The 16387-nt window shown below is 44.4% G+C and overlaps 1 protein-coding gene across 1 annotated transcript in view; it reads left to right on the forward strand.

Moving 5' to 3' along the window:
* zcchc24 (zinc finger, CCHC domain containing 24) overlaps positions 1 to 16387 on the forward strand; it is a 43167-nt gene that overhangs the window by 7622 nt on the left and 19158 nt on the right. Inside the window, exon 2 of the mRNA XM_080539588.1 lies at positions 202 to 402. Coding sequence (XP_080395714.1) covers positions 202 to 402 — 201 coding nt within the window. The remainder of the gene's footprint in view (positions 1 to 201; positions 403 to 16387) is intronic.

The following is a 16387-nucleotide window of genomic DNA, read 5'->3' on the forward strand; positions in this document are numbered from 1 at the left end:
ATCTTCTGACGAGTCTGGGTGCTCTCTGTCACAACAATAGTCCTAATCAGTGAGTTATTTTAAGACACAGACATTAGGAGTTGCAGGTACTTCAAATTTGAAACATACACTTTTTTGAATGAAAAAGATTGCAGCCATGTTTTTTTTTCCCGGATAGTATTTGATCCTTTTCTGAATGTCCTTCTCTGTTCTCTGTTCCAGGCCTTAAATAACAGCGTGTACAAGAACGTCTCTCCCTATGGCTCCCTAAACAACATTGTGGATGGACTCAACTCCCTGACAGACCATTTCTCGGACCTCTCCCTCTCCTCTGAGCCCCGCAAGCCCAGTAAGAGACCCCCACCCAACTACCTTTGCCACCTGTGTTTCAACAAGGGCCACTACATTAAAGACTGTCCACAGGTGAGCCACACACATTACAACATCAGCTTCTACTATAGTATCAACAACATCGGTGCCCATGTTATTAAACTGTATTATTATAGCAATGTAGGAAATGGATCACAGTTTCTCTCTCTGTCTCTGTCTCTGTCTCTGTCTCTCTCTCTCTCTCTCTCTGTCTCTGTCTCTCTATGTCTCTCTCTGTCTCTCTCTGTCTCTCTCTCTCTCTCCCTCTCTCTCTCTCTCTCTCTCTCTCTCTCTCTCTCTCTCCCTTCCTCTCAGCGGTTGTGGTCTGACCTACATGTTAGACAGGCAGGCATCTGTCCTCTCTGGTCATATCTGTGCCTTCATTGGTTGGACGGCTACCGAGTGTCACACACACACACACTGAGAGGGTCTACGCTACGGGGAACACACACACTCTTAGCATGTGGTATAGAGTACAACATCTTGTCTGTTTGGGGTACAACATCTTGTCTGTTTGGGGTACAACATTGTATCTATTTGAGGGTACAACAACATGTTTTTCATAGCCCTTTTTTAAGCCTTTTATGATACCGGTCTCTCTCTCAAACAAGCAAAGAAACCCATTCCAAATGTGCAGTGCTGTGGGGTCAGTGTGACCAATCGGTTCCAGGCTTGTTCACAACAAATACTCCATTACTCTGATCCACATATAATCTAGTCATTGTATGAAAGGAAACACGTTCATTTTCTCTATGTTTAGTAGTAGCTCTTCATCCGAAATGACATTCTACTCACTCGACTTGTGAAGGAAGCCAAGTTCATTGTATAAGTAGTAGAATTCAAGTGAACAGATTGTGATATAGACGTCGTACCGTCGTTCCACTGAAATAGCTTTCGGAGCTAGCCTGTGTGAGATAAGGGGGAACGGATGACCACAAAATGACCATTGCGGTTCTCACATTCTGCCTCTTCAAGAAATCATCTTTTACGACGTCTTGTAAAAGTAAACTACATGGTCTGGGTTTCAGTTTGCACATGAATTATGGGATTTTTAAAAACAGTTATTCTGTGAGTCATTCTGGTGTGGAGGTGTTTTTGTTAGATGAACCAGTGGTGACAGATACTTTTGTCGCTCTCTCTCTCTTCTTCTCCCTTGCCCCCCCACCCACCCAGACCCCCCCCCCCCCACACACACACACACACGCACACACACTTCTTTCTCTCTCTCCCCCTCTTTCTCTCTTCCATGCTTTTGTAAGTCAAAGCCCCCACAGCATCCCAACCACTCATATCCCTATACTGCTGCCCTCCCCCTCCCCCTCCCCTCCTCTACCTCTCCCTGGGTTACGTCTGAGGTACGAGCCCCGGCCCTGAGTCACCGTTGCATGGAGAGGTAACGAGGAGCAGATGTGAGATTAATCAACGACTCCCTTGACGAAGGGCAGGTCTCTGGAGGTCTGTAAAAGACCTGTCCAGTGATGAAATATCTCCTCTCCCACGTCAAACCCCTCAACGCGTGTCAATTGCATCATTTATTAGGAATTTTTAAGGTGTTTCGAGATGACGATTCCTTCTATAACCTTTTGTGCCTTTTAATTCAGGCCTCTGCCATCTTATAGGGTTGAGACTCCACCACGTATGAACTTTAACATCCTCGTATTAAAGCAGGTTTGGATAGATAGTAGTTTGAGTTCATTGTGAGGGTGTCGTAAGTTCATCCCTGAATGTGATCACTGTGTACTTGACCCGTTGACCTGGTCAGGTAGAGGGCAGCGTCAGTAACGAGTCAGTGAAAAACCGTCCACCCTTTTTTTTTGTTTTTATTAAAAGTAACCCCAATGGACAATCACGGCAGTGAAATAAATCTCTCTGGAGAGCTGCCTGCGAGCATGCAGGAGTGTAACTCAGTCTCAGGCTCTCTTCTGGTTTATATTTCAGCTGTTCGTTAAACTGCCAACAGAAACAGAAACAAAAGCAGCTTTTCCAGACAGCCTCCAACACCTACTCACCTACCCTACTCTGGCCATTCCTACACATCCACCATAGTTGCCAGTGGTGTAGTAGAGTTTCTTCTAGTGGGTATACTGTGATTTTCCCCTCCTGGCCTCATATCGTTCATTTCGGAACGCCATAAAAAAATGTGCTCCCTGTCTAACGTTATATATCTAACATTACATGTTATAAGGTTGATCTGTGCATGATAGTGGTGCATTTTGACATATTTCATGTCGCATCTCCCCCCTTTGATATATGACGCTATAGTCAGTCCCAATGGTCCAAAAGTCAAGTGCTTCGTAACACAGACGGGGTGAATTTTATGAATGAAAGTGAAAGTTCTGTCACAAAACGCTGTTACGTATCCTCACACATTTTTAAGTGGGTATATGGAAATCCTTGGCCTTTCCTAGTGGGTATACGGCATAGTCCTGCGTATCACGTAGACTACACCACTGATAGTTGTTGTAACAGTGCTGGGAAGAACAATACTAAAAAGGACGATATTTGGGCCAGCCCCCAGTATGGGTTGGGTCGGTTCTAGTAGTGAATGTGTAAAGGTCCCCGTACTGTAGCCTAAGCCAGTGAGCCTCCCCTGTGGGATATTTTCCAAAGGCGGACGGACGGACGGACGGTCCTGATGGAGATCGTGACGGCGCGGTCCTGAAGGCGGCGGCGGCGGCGATCCCAAACCCAGTAATCCGTAACGATGCCTGGGGGGGTTTGGGCCCGGCCTTCATAAAAATAAATAAATCGTGGGATAAGTTGGTCGGTTCCACTGAGAGTCGGGCCCGTCCAGAAGACAGCGACCCCGCCTGCCAATGAAAACAGAGGAGGGATCTGACTTCACAGAACACTCTGCCGGGCTCCCGGCACGGAGAATCACATTCTCATGACATGCACTCCTCCTCCACTCTCTCTCTCTCTCTCTCTCTCTCTCTCTCCCACTCTCTCCGTCTTGCAATTTTTACCTTTTTTACCTAGCTCTTATCTTTTCTGATTCGGGAAGATTAAGTGCAATTAGCCCCCCCCCCCTCATTGTTAGCGAGTTTAGGGGGCAAGATTAGAAATCGAAGGACTTTCCTAATAGTAATTGGACCATGCAGGACAGCCGCTTATAGTCCCATCCCACCCCCTTGGCTCCCTGGTGGGGGTCTGTGGGGATGTAGAGGGGAATCAGACAGTAACACAATCTAAGTAGAGTTACAAACGCACAAACACACACAGGAAGTGGCTCTCTGATAGCGCTGACACGGCAGAGAGAGACACGGCTGTCCCTCTCTCTCTCTCTCTCTCTCTCTCTCTATTTCTCTCTCTCAGTCTCTATTTCTCTCTCACTCTCTCTGTCTCTATTTCTCTCTTTCTATCTCTATTCTCTCTCTATATATATTTATCTATCCTCTCCCTCTCTCTGTCTCTATTTCTCTCTCTCTGTCTCTATTTCTCTCTCTCTCTCTATTTCTCTATCCTCTCCCTCTCTCTCTGTCTCTATTTCTCTCTCTCTCTATTTCTCTATCCTCTCCCTCTCTCTCTCTCTGTCTCTATTTCTCTCTCTCTGTCTCTTTCTCTCTCTCTCTATTTCTCTCTCCTCTCCCTCTTCCTGGTATGTGAGTAAAGAGGAAGTGCTGGTGACAGAGCTGAGCGTCTGGTCCCCTGGGAGCCCAGGCTACAGGTTGGCTGGCTGGCCACAGGCTCATTGTCAGGGCGGGGGGGACAAAGCTGTTATGTAAACAAGCTTTTATGCAGAAAATTAGGTCGCTCCTCCGGTTATGACCCGAATTCCCTCCTTGCCATACTCTGGCGCCTGGCCAAGATGTCTTCCACTTGCGCTCATGATTGATTAAGTTCTGTGTCCCCCATCCGACAGTCATGCCTCTGATCTTCTCTCATAAAAATGATGCATTGATTGACATCTCCCTGCTCTGGTTCCCCCTTTAGTCGGATTAGCTACTCATGGAAAATGTCTTTGTGTTGCTGTTTGTGAGTTCCCCCCCCCCCTCTCCCATAACACTTTGGCATCACTCCACTCCTAAATCCAGCAATTTATTACCAAGATCATACTTGTATTGTTACAGTAGATCTACTTAGAGACACTTTGTAATAGGTCAATGTTAAATGCCAGACATTCAGTACTCTGTTGGTACAGTACAACCACAATACAAACAGTTCCAACTCTGGTGCTGGTGGTGGTATGATTTCTATCTGGCTCCTCCAAAACAGGGTATAACAAAGTCCTTGGGTACAAAACGTCCCGAGAAATCATCAGTATTCATCTGTGAACTGGAGCAGATGGGGAGGGCAGATATCAGAGCGCACCAAGATGTGCATCATCAGAGTTACTTATGTTGTTGATCAAAAACACATGAAACCCATTGATCCACGTACAGAGCTGTCTTTATACACCGAGGATAATACCTCTTTTGTTCCCATTTGTAATCATGGCGGTGGAATGTGTGTGTGTATATATATATAGTTTAGCTAGCTGCTGTTTCAAGGTTTTTTTTCCTCAGTGAATTATGCAGCAGATCGAACTTCTCCACGCTTTTTATCCAAAGCGACTTACTAATAATGACATTTGTCCGAAGTAAGAAAATCAACGAGTGAATCGGCCATACATCACAGTCAAAGTAAAACCTTGACAGTGCTCGAGAAATGAAGAAAACGAGTCATGCAAAAGTTACGTCCGTGTACAATAGGGTGTTAGGTTTCTGAGGAGGAGAAGACATGGCTCTTTTGGCTATGGTCGGAAGATAGGTAGTGACACTACTGCATTCCTGACAGCGGAGGGAAGCTTGTTCCACCACTAGGGCGCCAAGACAGAGAAGAGCCGCAACTGAGCAGAGCAACAACACTTCTTGCCTGAGGAAACAGATAGTGTAGGGGTTGTTTCCAGCTGGATAATGGCCTGGATGATGCAGGCTAAAGACCTAGCCTGCTGCTTCTGGTGAAGCTCTCCTTAATTGTCCTGGTGAGAGCTGAATGTCTCCAGGCATCCTAGCTTTATAAAACAGTACAACTAACCGATAGTTTTCCACAGATTTATTTTTTCTTGTGGTGGGGTACAGAGCCCCCGGAAATCAGCGTCCAGGGCCACATTATAGCAATGTTTTCTATTGAGATCCCTGCTTATTCAATGGTGGGGGAAACACTGCAACTAACTATTAATTCACTTATTTGTGACACGTTCTTCTAGTGTTTTGGTCCGCATGTCGGCAACCAATCAAAATGTTCAGACGTTTATTTTGAAATACATTTCAACGTTGTTGAGAATCAGAACACAAACTCGCTAGTCAAGCCAAAATGCTGCAACGCAACGGATTGGGTGAGTAATCCCCACTGCTACCTAGTTAACTAGAACACTACTTAACATTGTTAGCAGGCTCACAAAACAAGCTGTGTTAGTCGACTAGCGAGTGTGTCATTGATTTTCAACAACGCGGAAATGTATTAAAACATTTTGAAAGAAGTTTCCGAACATTAAATCGTATGCCGACATGCGGACCAAAACACTAGAACGTGTCACATTTGTCTTGGTGTCTGTCGTGACTCGTGAAGACACCTGAACGACAACCATACTAAATCCTTTACGCATGGCCAAACCAAACAATGCAGGTTAACTTATTCACTGCCAAGGGGTGAATAAAATCACCCAAATTGTCAACATTCTAGAGGCTGACTTTATTCACCAGAAATGCGTTAATTATGACGCTTTGTTTTTTAGCCAATGAAACTATTGTTGCTAGGCAAATACCTCATAAAACACTTGGGCCGTGAGTGTTCACAGAATACTTTGGCAGTTAGTAACTTAAGGGAGGCTAAAATACAGTGCCACTCTCTACACCTCGGAGGCTGACATGAATGTGACCACATGGTTAGCCTGAGGAAGTGTTCACGCCTCCTCGCCGTTAGGAGGTGGGCTGTCAGCAGTCAGGGCATACTGACAAATGGTGACAATCATCTTCCATAACAGTGACAACAAAGTCACCCTAGCTCTGTGAAGTGAGCACTATTATAGCACAGACATATGGCTCCCTGAACTCAGTATTGTGTTATCCTAACTGTTTGCTTTTTTCTTTGATTCTGGTGATAAACCTTTTAAGACTTAATGCGGTAATGAGTGGCAGGGCAATTTGTTTACAGTAGAAAACTCCAGCGGTTGTGTAAACGCAAAAACGTGGGGCGATAAAAAAAGTTAATTAAATTCAAATTTCAGCAGTTGACAAAACAGTAATATTCCCCCCCCCCATCAAATTCGTGGAAGTAGTCCTTTTTCTTGGAGTCTTGCTGTGATAATTGCATAAACACTTTGTTTCACAAACTCAGTCGGTTGCGGTATTCATAGAGGAGGCCCCTGCATGCATTGTAATTGCATTATGCAATTTCTTATTTGATTGCATTGTTACATCACTGCTGACTGGTGCACCATTCGTCTGGGGCCCAGCCCGTTTCCTGGTGTGGTTGTGTGTGTGTGTGTGTGTGTGTGTGTGTGTGTGTGCATGCGTGTGTGTGTGTGTGTGTGTGTGTGGCTCCAGTAATAAACCCTCACACTAAATCTGCACTGTAGTTCCTTTGTTAATATGACATCCCACATGAATACATACATGTGCAGCACATTGTCCTGGTTACTTCATAACTGCGTTCATGTATGTTTTCTAATTGTCCTTGGGCTGTTTGGTGACTACTTCCTTTTCATCTCTTAGCTTGGCAAGACGATATCTATTTCGTGAGTTTAGAATTATAAGGTTCTATCTCCGTTTAGGGTAGTTCAGAGATATTGAGCGTCAAAGTTTTTACATTCCATTATGTTTTGTGAGATGGAACCTTTGTATTTTATGAATTACTAACTCAAAAATGTCAACATTTAAAAATAATAACACCACACAGGCATTAATAAACACCTAATGGGTCAGATTATCTAAAAAAACCTCAATTGGGACAAAAATGGAGATAGAACTTTATAATTCTAAGCTCACGATTGTAGCAGACTGTTACCCAGGCTTGCTAATTAGGCAGCCCACCCGTGATTGGGCCATAGGGGGGCAACACATGAGGGAGCGTGCAGTCCTATAGCTAATTGATGTTATCAATCCCCGGAGGGTAATATTCCCAGAAGAACGTGTTTTTACTGTAGCTGTACTGTAGGTTTTACTGCTAAAACGAGCCTTAGAATGTTCTCCATTTAGAAGCTGCTCCTCAGATTCACGGAAACGTGTCTAAATATAATACAGTATAATCATCTGTTTACATTCCCCTCTACTTCTGCCAGCTGTTTTGTTTTCTATACAGGGCATCACTCTGTCACAATCACTCTCTCTCGCTCTCTCTCTCTCTCTCTCTCTCTCTCTCTCTCTCTCTCTCTCTCTCTCTCTCTCTCTCTCTCTCTCTCTCTCTCTCTCTCTCTCTCTCTCTCTCTCTCTCTCTCTCTCTCTCTCTCTCTCTCTCTCTCTCTCTCTGTCTCTCTCTCTCTCTCTGTCTCGCTCTCTGTCTCTCTCTGTCTCGCTCTCTCTCTGTCTCTCTCGGTTGCTTATAGCCTCTTGACATTCCATCTGCTGTTCACTTAATTCTATAACCCCAGAGACCCCCAGAGAGTTTTTGCGTCTAAACTTTGTCTGCCCGAGATCTATCATCAATTTTGACATTGCCAGAGAAATGAACTGCCGTCTCCAAATGTGCTATAGTAAGAGACAGGAAAACAGACTTATGAGCTCTGTTTTCGGTGGCAATTTGAATGTTGCATTTTTCAGGGCATTTTGTTTGCTGAGCTGACAGAGACAGATAAGGTGTAGTCCCTGAGTCTGCCAGCGGCGTTGGGTCCAGAGCTCAGAGAGACAGCGCCAGAGAAAGCACAGCGAGAGCACTTCCTCCGAAAGGAAATCAAAGTTAAAAGAATTATAAAAGTAGAGTTTCCTGCCAGCTGGTTTGTGTTCTGTACAGGAATCCTTCTTCCTCTGGGTTTTTGCTGAGACAACAAGTCCAGCTCCACTTCCTGTTCCTGCAGTGACCATGACTCTTAACCCCGCAGCTACGGCTGCTCTGATGTCATCAAACGGAGACAATGGCAGGTAAACTCACTACTGCGTATTGCCAGGCAGTAAGTTGCATTCCATCTTGAATCATTTGCGATAATAAAATGATAATTAAAAAATATGAATAATTAAAAAATAAATATAAATAATAATAATAATAATAAACAAAAACATTATTAGAATTACATATATTATTAATATTATTATTATTAATAATAGTAATCATCATAATAATAACATAATAATAATTAAATAAATACATTAATAAATAATAATAATACAATTATAAAAGCTAATAATAAAATGATAATAACATGTTCTTACAGGACAGGAGTCCTAGGAATACGTAGAACCAAACACACAGAAAGGCGTTAGAGTAGAACGACCAGGAGGAATCCTCACACCCTCTCTGAAGAACATTCCAGGTCATATGTAGAGAGGGAGGATGTCAACATGATTGGGTCACAAGGTCAGATTATGACAACAGCACTGTGTCCTTCTAACCTGGCAGAGGCAGGTCACTAGACTCCTGGCTGCGCTTCAGAAGGGGAGGCTGGTGGAGGTAGAAATCGGAGGATAGGCTCATTGTCATGGATGGAATGGAATGAGGAATGGAAGAATGTTCTTGTGCATTCACACGATTCCACACCCTGCATTATCACAACAATGATTGACAGACGGTGGAGGAGGCCAGGCAGAGTGGCTGAGAGACGGACGAACGGACGGACAGACAGACAGACAGACAGAGACAGACAGAGACAGAGACAGAGACCGAGACCGAGACACAGACAGACACAGACACAGAGACAGAGACAGAGAGAGACAGAGACAGACAAAGACAGACAGAGACAGACAGAGACAGGGAGACAGAGACAGAGACAGAGACAGAGACAGAGACAGGGAGACAGAGACAGACAGAGACAGAGACAGAGACAGAGACAGAGACAGAGACAGAGACAGACAGAGACAGAGACAGAGACAGAGACAGAGACAGAGACAGACAGACAGACAGACAGAGTGGCTGGTGTGTCACAGAGCAGGGATGAGTGACACAGCAGGCTTTGTGCTGGTGTTGAATGGGTACCATTGGAGTGGCCGTCGCTCTGAATGGGCCCCATTGGGGAAGGCCCTAGTGGTGGGAAAGATTGGTGGTTATTAAGGGGCCTATTGTGTGTGTGTGTGTGTGTGTGTGTGTGTGTGTGTGTGTGTGTGTGCGCGTGCCTGCGTGTGTGTATAGCATCTCCAGACAGAGAGGTCAGAAACGCAGCCCATATTGTTCCCTCAGTAGGGTACTGACTGCAGCTCAGTAGTAGGCTAGTGGTATGCCAGACTAGTATGTGTGTGTGTGTGTGTGTGTGTGTGTGTGTGTGTGTGTGTGTGTGTGTGTGTGAGTGTGAGTGTGTGTGTGTGTGTGTGTGTTGTGGAACTAGGCTGGAGCAGACACTACTGGAAGTCCCATCCCCCACCCAAGAGTGTATTAACCGTGTCATTGTGCTATGTGTACAGACGGGGGAAACGCTTACGTGTGTGTGTGTGTGTGTCTGTGTGTCTGTGTGTGTGTCTGGCCGTCCCCAGTCCGGGCTTGGGGAGGTGCACCCTGGGAATGTTTTGACAGGATGACCCCTGATCTTCCTTCCAGTTGTTCTGTAAGCTCTCTCTCTTCCCCACTATCCCTCTCTCCCCCCTCATCCCTCTTTCTCTCCAACCCCCCCCCCCCCTGTTTGTCTCGCTCTCTCTCGTCTCTGACACTCACATAGTCAGGTTACCCAAACACTGGAGAGAAACAGCAGGGAGAGAAGAGAAAGAACAGAAGAGAGGGTTAGGAGAGGAGAGAGAGAGAGAGATAGAGAGATAGAGAGAGAGAGAGACTGTCATGCAGTCGTGGAGAGGAGAGGAGAGGACCTTCGACACGGAGGGTGTACGAGAGTAGCTGAAACATAAACAGATAAGGCTTATCAGGAACAGGGAGAAATAAACGACAAGGGAGAGAGAAAGATAAAAAGGGAGAAAGATAGACAACAGTCCCGTTTTCCGCCCCTCCATCCATCCCTCCCTCCCTCCCTCCCTCCCTCCACGACTCCCCGAGCTCCGTAATAAGACGGGTGTTTATGCACCTCTGTCAGGCCTCGGCCGAGCCACAGAAAACCTGCTCTTGTCATTCACTCCCTGGCCTGGTGTGGTAACCTAATGCCGCTGTACAGCTGCAGAGCTCATTGGGGTTACTAGGGCCCTGGCTACGCTAGGCTAACGCTAAGGCTAGGGCTAGCGAGCGCAGGATGGGACATTAGTTTAACACGAGTTACATGGATAAATATCCTACGAACAAACATTTTAGAAATGTCTTAATATACTATATATTCATGTTATATACAGTATGTTATGATGGGTTAATAGACCAAACAAAACAGAGAGCTGGCACAGAGACGCACGCCATTGCAGCTGTTCTTGTTACTATGGAGAAATGAATAGTACACGCACAAACGCGCGCACACACACACACACACACACACACACACACACACACACACACACACACACAGACACACACATTCCTTGGCTAGAAACCATGTTGTGTTCGTCTCAGTGGGGCTATCGCTCTTTCACCTAGCATTCTTTTTCAGTTTGGCCACACTTTTAGTGTGTGCCTCAAAAACCGAGATTTTCCTTGTTTTATGCTCCACGTTTAACACAGCATCCTAACTGTCCTTCGAAGTGAAAAACAGATCTCTCCCAACTATTATTCGTTTCTGTGTTCTGATCAGCCGCATCCTTAAAAAAAGCATTGTGTGTATTTATTATTATTATTATAATATTTATAATGTATGACTATTTCAGAGGTGCGTGCTGTGTAGTTCCATCCACTGTGGTGCTGTTTTACTGGGCCATCTGTTGGATCATACCAGGACAGCCTCTGCAGCAAGTTGCCACAAACACACAAGCGTACTAGGATGCTAAATCCCCTTCCACACATACAAGCCTTCCCAGTAGATTCCATGCAATTTCCAGGGTCGACATAAGTGTGAATGGGACTGACCAGGGAAATCCGCTCAGGCAGTTACCCTGGTCGAGACCATGTATAATTCCATGCAGTTAGTTAACTGCGATTGTCTGGTCAAATCCATCAGGTGTTTAAGGGGCTCGATTACTTTCAACATTATATTTAAAACCTGTGTTCTCTACAACGGAGTGTGGTCCGCTGCTATAAAAACACCTGATGGCGTTTGTTATAGCTTTGGCCTGGTGTGAATTGTTAGTGAGAGGCTGCTTAAATGCCATGGGGTTCGCACTTCACAGTTTTTTCCTCGTACCTGTGATGTTCACATTCGGCTGACGCCGTCTCAAATGAGTGAGCAAGTTCGACGTCCAGCCAGCCGCATACCCGATCACAGTTGAACAATGCCGGCATATAGCTTTGGTCTGATCCACCTGTCTTTGTCCATCGTCATTGTAGGTAACTGAGAAACCCTCATTTTAATTTAAGGGACCTTGGAGGAGCTTCAAGCTCTAGTTTAGACTAAACTACTGACCATCTCTCTGTGGCGTGTGTGTGTGTGCGAATGCGTACTGGCTGAGATTACTTCAAAACACAAAAAAGTTCTGCACGTGCAGTGGGTAAAAGAACGCTGCATTCGTGCTCGGTACTCACGCGTACCGAACCAAAGGACCCAAATATGTGCAGGCTGCCGTTTTAATGGAATTGCTTATGAAATGTAAACACTATTGAGTGATGGGGGAGATCAGGTGTGTGTTTTATGTGTGTGTGTGTGTGTGTGTGTGTGTGTGTGCGTCTGGTACACACTCACTCCTTGATTGGTCCACTGGTGGTGTGTATTGTGCGTTGTGTGCATTGTAACCACTAACCACTGTGGTGTTGACCTGCAAATGGAACCACTTCATCATATCTGACCAAATCAAAACGAGAGGCTCTTTAGCGATATCTCCCACAGGCCTCGAAATAGACTAAACAGAAGTGATATGCATACTACTCCGGGACACCAGAATGTGTTTACACTAAATCCCTACTGTTCTCAGAGCATTACATAAAGCAGGCCTGTTCTGAGATGCGGCGTAACATCAGATACTTTAAACACACGCGCGCGCACACACACACGCACGCACGCACGCACGCACGCACGCACACACACACACACACACACACACACACACACACACACACACACACAACACCCACAAACACACGCACACACGCACGCACATACGCACAAACACACGCACGCAGATACGCGCACACACACACACACACACACAGACACACAGACAGACACACAGACAGACACACAGACAGACACATAGACAGACACACACACACACACACACACACACACACACACACACACACACAAGAGGAGGTAGTGTTTCCTAGGGTGGTCTATTTGTGTCTGTTTGTAGAGAGGAAAATGCACTTGTGGAGTTCTTCTATGGTTGGAGCGGCCGTCTGAAAGGCCATCAGGGGAGGGCAGAAATAGGAGGACAGGGTCATTGTAATGTGTGATGTGTTTGATCTAATTGGTCATTCTGTTCCATGCATTACAATGAGCCCGTTCTGTGATTTCTACCTCGGCCAGCCTCCACTGAAGGCCTTGTCTGTGCCACAGTCGGATAACAAACCCACGTTGACGGAGACGGGATCTCAGCTCCAATAATAGAGCCCTAAATCCCATAAATGAATCAACTCAAATGCTAAACTTGTCTGTTATTTTAAGAATATGGGGTCTCAGAAAATAGATCTTGAACACAATATGCATCATATAATATGTTTGCTATAATTGTTTCCCTAACTTCGATCTTGTGTGTGTGTGTGTGTGTGTGTGTGTGTGTGTGTGTGTGCGTATGTGCGTGTGTGTGCTCGCACGTGTGTTTAAAGTATCTGATGTTACACCGCATCTCAGAACAGGCCTGCTTTATATATAAAACTGCATAAAGTCTGCTTAGATTTATGGAGCTTTTTATTTTTTATGTTGATGTCGGTTTAAACAGCTTCAGATTAGATTAATGTTATGTCTGACTTCAGATCAGATTAATGTACTTAATTTTTGACTTCACATCTGTACAGTACATTAAGTACATAAGTATTATACAGTACATAACACAGTAAGTCTCGGTGGTCTGCTTGCTGTACTGTATTATAGTTAGGCCTAAATCAAATCAAACTTTATTTATAAGAAATAATTAAAGGCAGAAAAGACAATACAATTGAAAAGACAATGAGACAAAACATTAGATGATACAAATCTAGCCGGCCATGGCGATTTAAAGACTAAAAGCATGTGAGGAGTGTTCGAGACTAATACATTGTAAACGTAAACCTCAAACGCAATAAAAAAAGAACGAGCTAAAAGAACTGAGTGACTAAAGGACTAAAAAAAGACTAAAGCTGCGTCTACGAAGGCTACAGTAGCATATTTAGACCCATCCCTTAAAGCAACAGGGAGGTACAGTACTATTGTAAGTAAGCTGCTTTTTATAGGGGGGGAATTGAATACCTGATGTAGCACATAGCTTTAACTAAAATAAAGGCCTCGAACATGAAACCTTTTTTTAAGAATAGCACGGTGACCCAGTTGAGTTGTAGGCCGACCCCCCCCCCCCCCCCCCCCCAGGTTCAGGCACCGCCCAGGGTGAGAGTGAGTGATGATGTGGGGCTCATAGAGGAAGTCGTGCCTAACATATCAGTTTACCGCACACTCACATACTACCAACTAGTTATCAGGATATTACACACTCACATACTACCAACTAGTTATCAGGATATTACACACTCACATACTACCAACTAGTTATCAGGGTATTACACACTGACAACTACCATAGTACTGCAGCCGTGGCAGACTGCAGCAGCAGAGCAGTGTTTGGAATGGAATGGAATGGAATGGACTTTATTTGTCATTGCTACAGTACAGGTACCAAACAACGAAATTTAGGAGGGGTGGCTCCCCTGGTGTTAGGAAAGGAGAAAAGAAAACACATTTTAGAAAAAGCATAGATGCATAAAATCACAAGAAGGGAAGGAGCTGGTTTACATCAATAAAGGCTATGTACACAATCCACTGTACTATACTGCACAGATAGTCAACTAGGGTTGTCATATTGCACAAAAAGTATTTTTTCACATTATTTTAAAGTGTCACAGTTTGCAGGCTTGAAAATGTACATGTTTGTGCCTCAGCACTAGCTGCCATACAATCCGTCCGGACTGTCCTGGGCCCAGAACTTAGGCCTTTTCTGTGTTCAGGGCCTTGACGGCCCTGTGGTAGAAGCAGTCCTTCAGTCTGTTTGTCTTAGCGGCCGGGGTCCTGTACCTCCTGTTCGAGGGCAGCTTGACAAAGTGTACGTGCCCAGGGTGGGTCGGGTCCTTGGAGATCTTGGAGGCCCTCCTGAGACAGCGTGTTTTGTACAGCTCCTCCAGAGAGGGGAGGGGGGCGCCGGTGATCTTCTGTGCTGTTCTCACGACTCTCTGTAGCTCGTTTCTCTCCGCTGTTGTGCAGCTGTGGAACCAGTTGGAGATGCCGAAGGTGAGGATGCTCTCCACTGCGCCGTGGTAGAAGGCCACCAGTATCTCCTGCTTGTTGTGTTGTTTCCTGAGGCATCTCAGGGTGTATAGCCGCTGTTGTGCCCTCTTGATGGTGCCTTTAGTGTTGTCCTTCCAGGCCAGGTCATCCCGCATGTTGTGTCCCAGGAATCGGAGGGTTGAGACTCTTGAGTCTTGTAGAAAGTCTTACTTACCCTGAAAGGCTTTTGGGTTTACGTAACACAGTTCTGTACATCAGTTTCATATTATATGAAATATGTTCAATCAACACAAATGATCTTCTTTGATTTTTTTTTATTTTTTTTATGTTCAACCAAATATTTGTTGATTAAACACATTTCAATCTTCAATCATATGGAAACATTTGCATTTACATTCACATTTTTGGCATTTAGCAAGATGCCTTTATCCAAAGCTACAAATACATTTGACTAATCATCTATCCAGCAGTCATAGCAAGAACAAGTAATCTATGCTCGAGCCAGGGGCCATTGGCAGTCATAATGTTTTTATTATTAACAGTAGAGAAACTGTACAGGGGGGTTGAGGGAAATAAATAAAGCCATGAAATAAATAAAGCCGATGATTTTCTCAGTGTCTAATGCATGTGATAATAGATGATTCACTTTCTTTAGACTAGGGATGCACCGAAATGAAAATTCTTGTCCGAGGCCGAAAACAAGGAAACACTTGGCCGAATACCGAGTGCATACCGGCAGTTTTTCCTTTAAAAATAGTAAAGATTAGATTAGATTAGATTAGATTCAATTTTATTGTGATGATTTATCAAAATTGCAGCCTCTCTATCACCGGACCATTACCAATTTTTATTTCTTCTTGTGTCCCAGATTCTTTTTTCAGCTTTGCAGTCTAGGCCTACTGGTGAAAGGTGTGTGTGAGCTATCCTGGACCAAGATGTATCCATGCTAAATGTTAGATAGATTTGTCGATAGATTGCTGATGTTCAACTTTGTTCTATTTCTAGATATTTACTACTGTGTAGTTTTATTGAGTTAATACCAATGTCTGGTCTACATTTTATGTGAATAGGTGCAATGAAAATATGTTGAATTTAAAAAATATTGATGTGTTCAATACTAATTTCCCCCACTGTACATGTACAACAAGTTGCTTTTATACATATGTATAGTAGGAACTAGGAAACTATGCAACTTAAGGGGAGAGCAAATGCAGTCCAAGTGACATGAAGTGTAATGCCCGCGTCCTGTGTGTCACAGTATTGTATGAGGGTAGTGATGAATGTAGGTCTAGCTACAAGCATGCGTAATTGTACACTTCACACCATATTGTGATTTTTCCTACAAGACGTAAATTATGGATAGTTCTGCCAATAAGCTACAAATAGAATGTAGTCAAAAGTGGCTTGAACTTGAGATTACACAATTAAATCAACCATGATAACTTATAGTATATAAAACACCATCATGCACTCTACGGGTAGATGTAA

This window comes from Nansenia antarctica, assembly GCF_963989245.1.
Source record: "Nansenia antarctica genome assembly, chromosome: 1".
NCBI lineage: Eukaryota > Metazoa > Chordata > Actinopteri > Argentiniformes > Microstomatidae > Nansenia > Nansenia antarctica.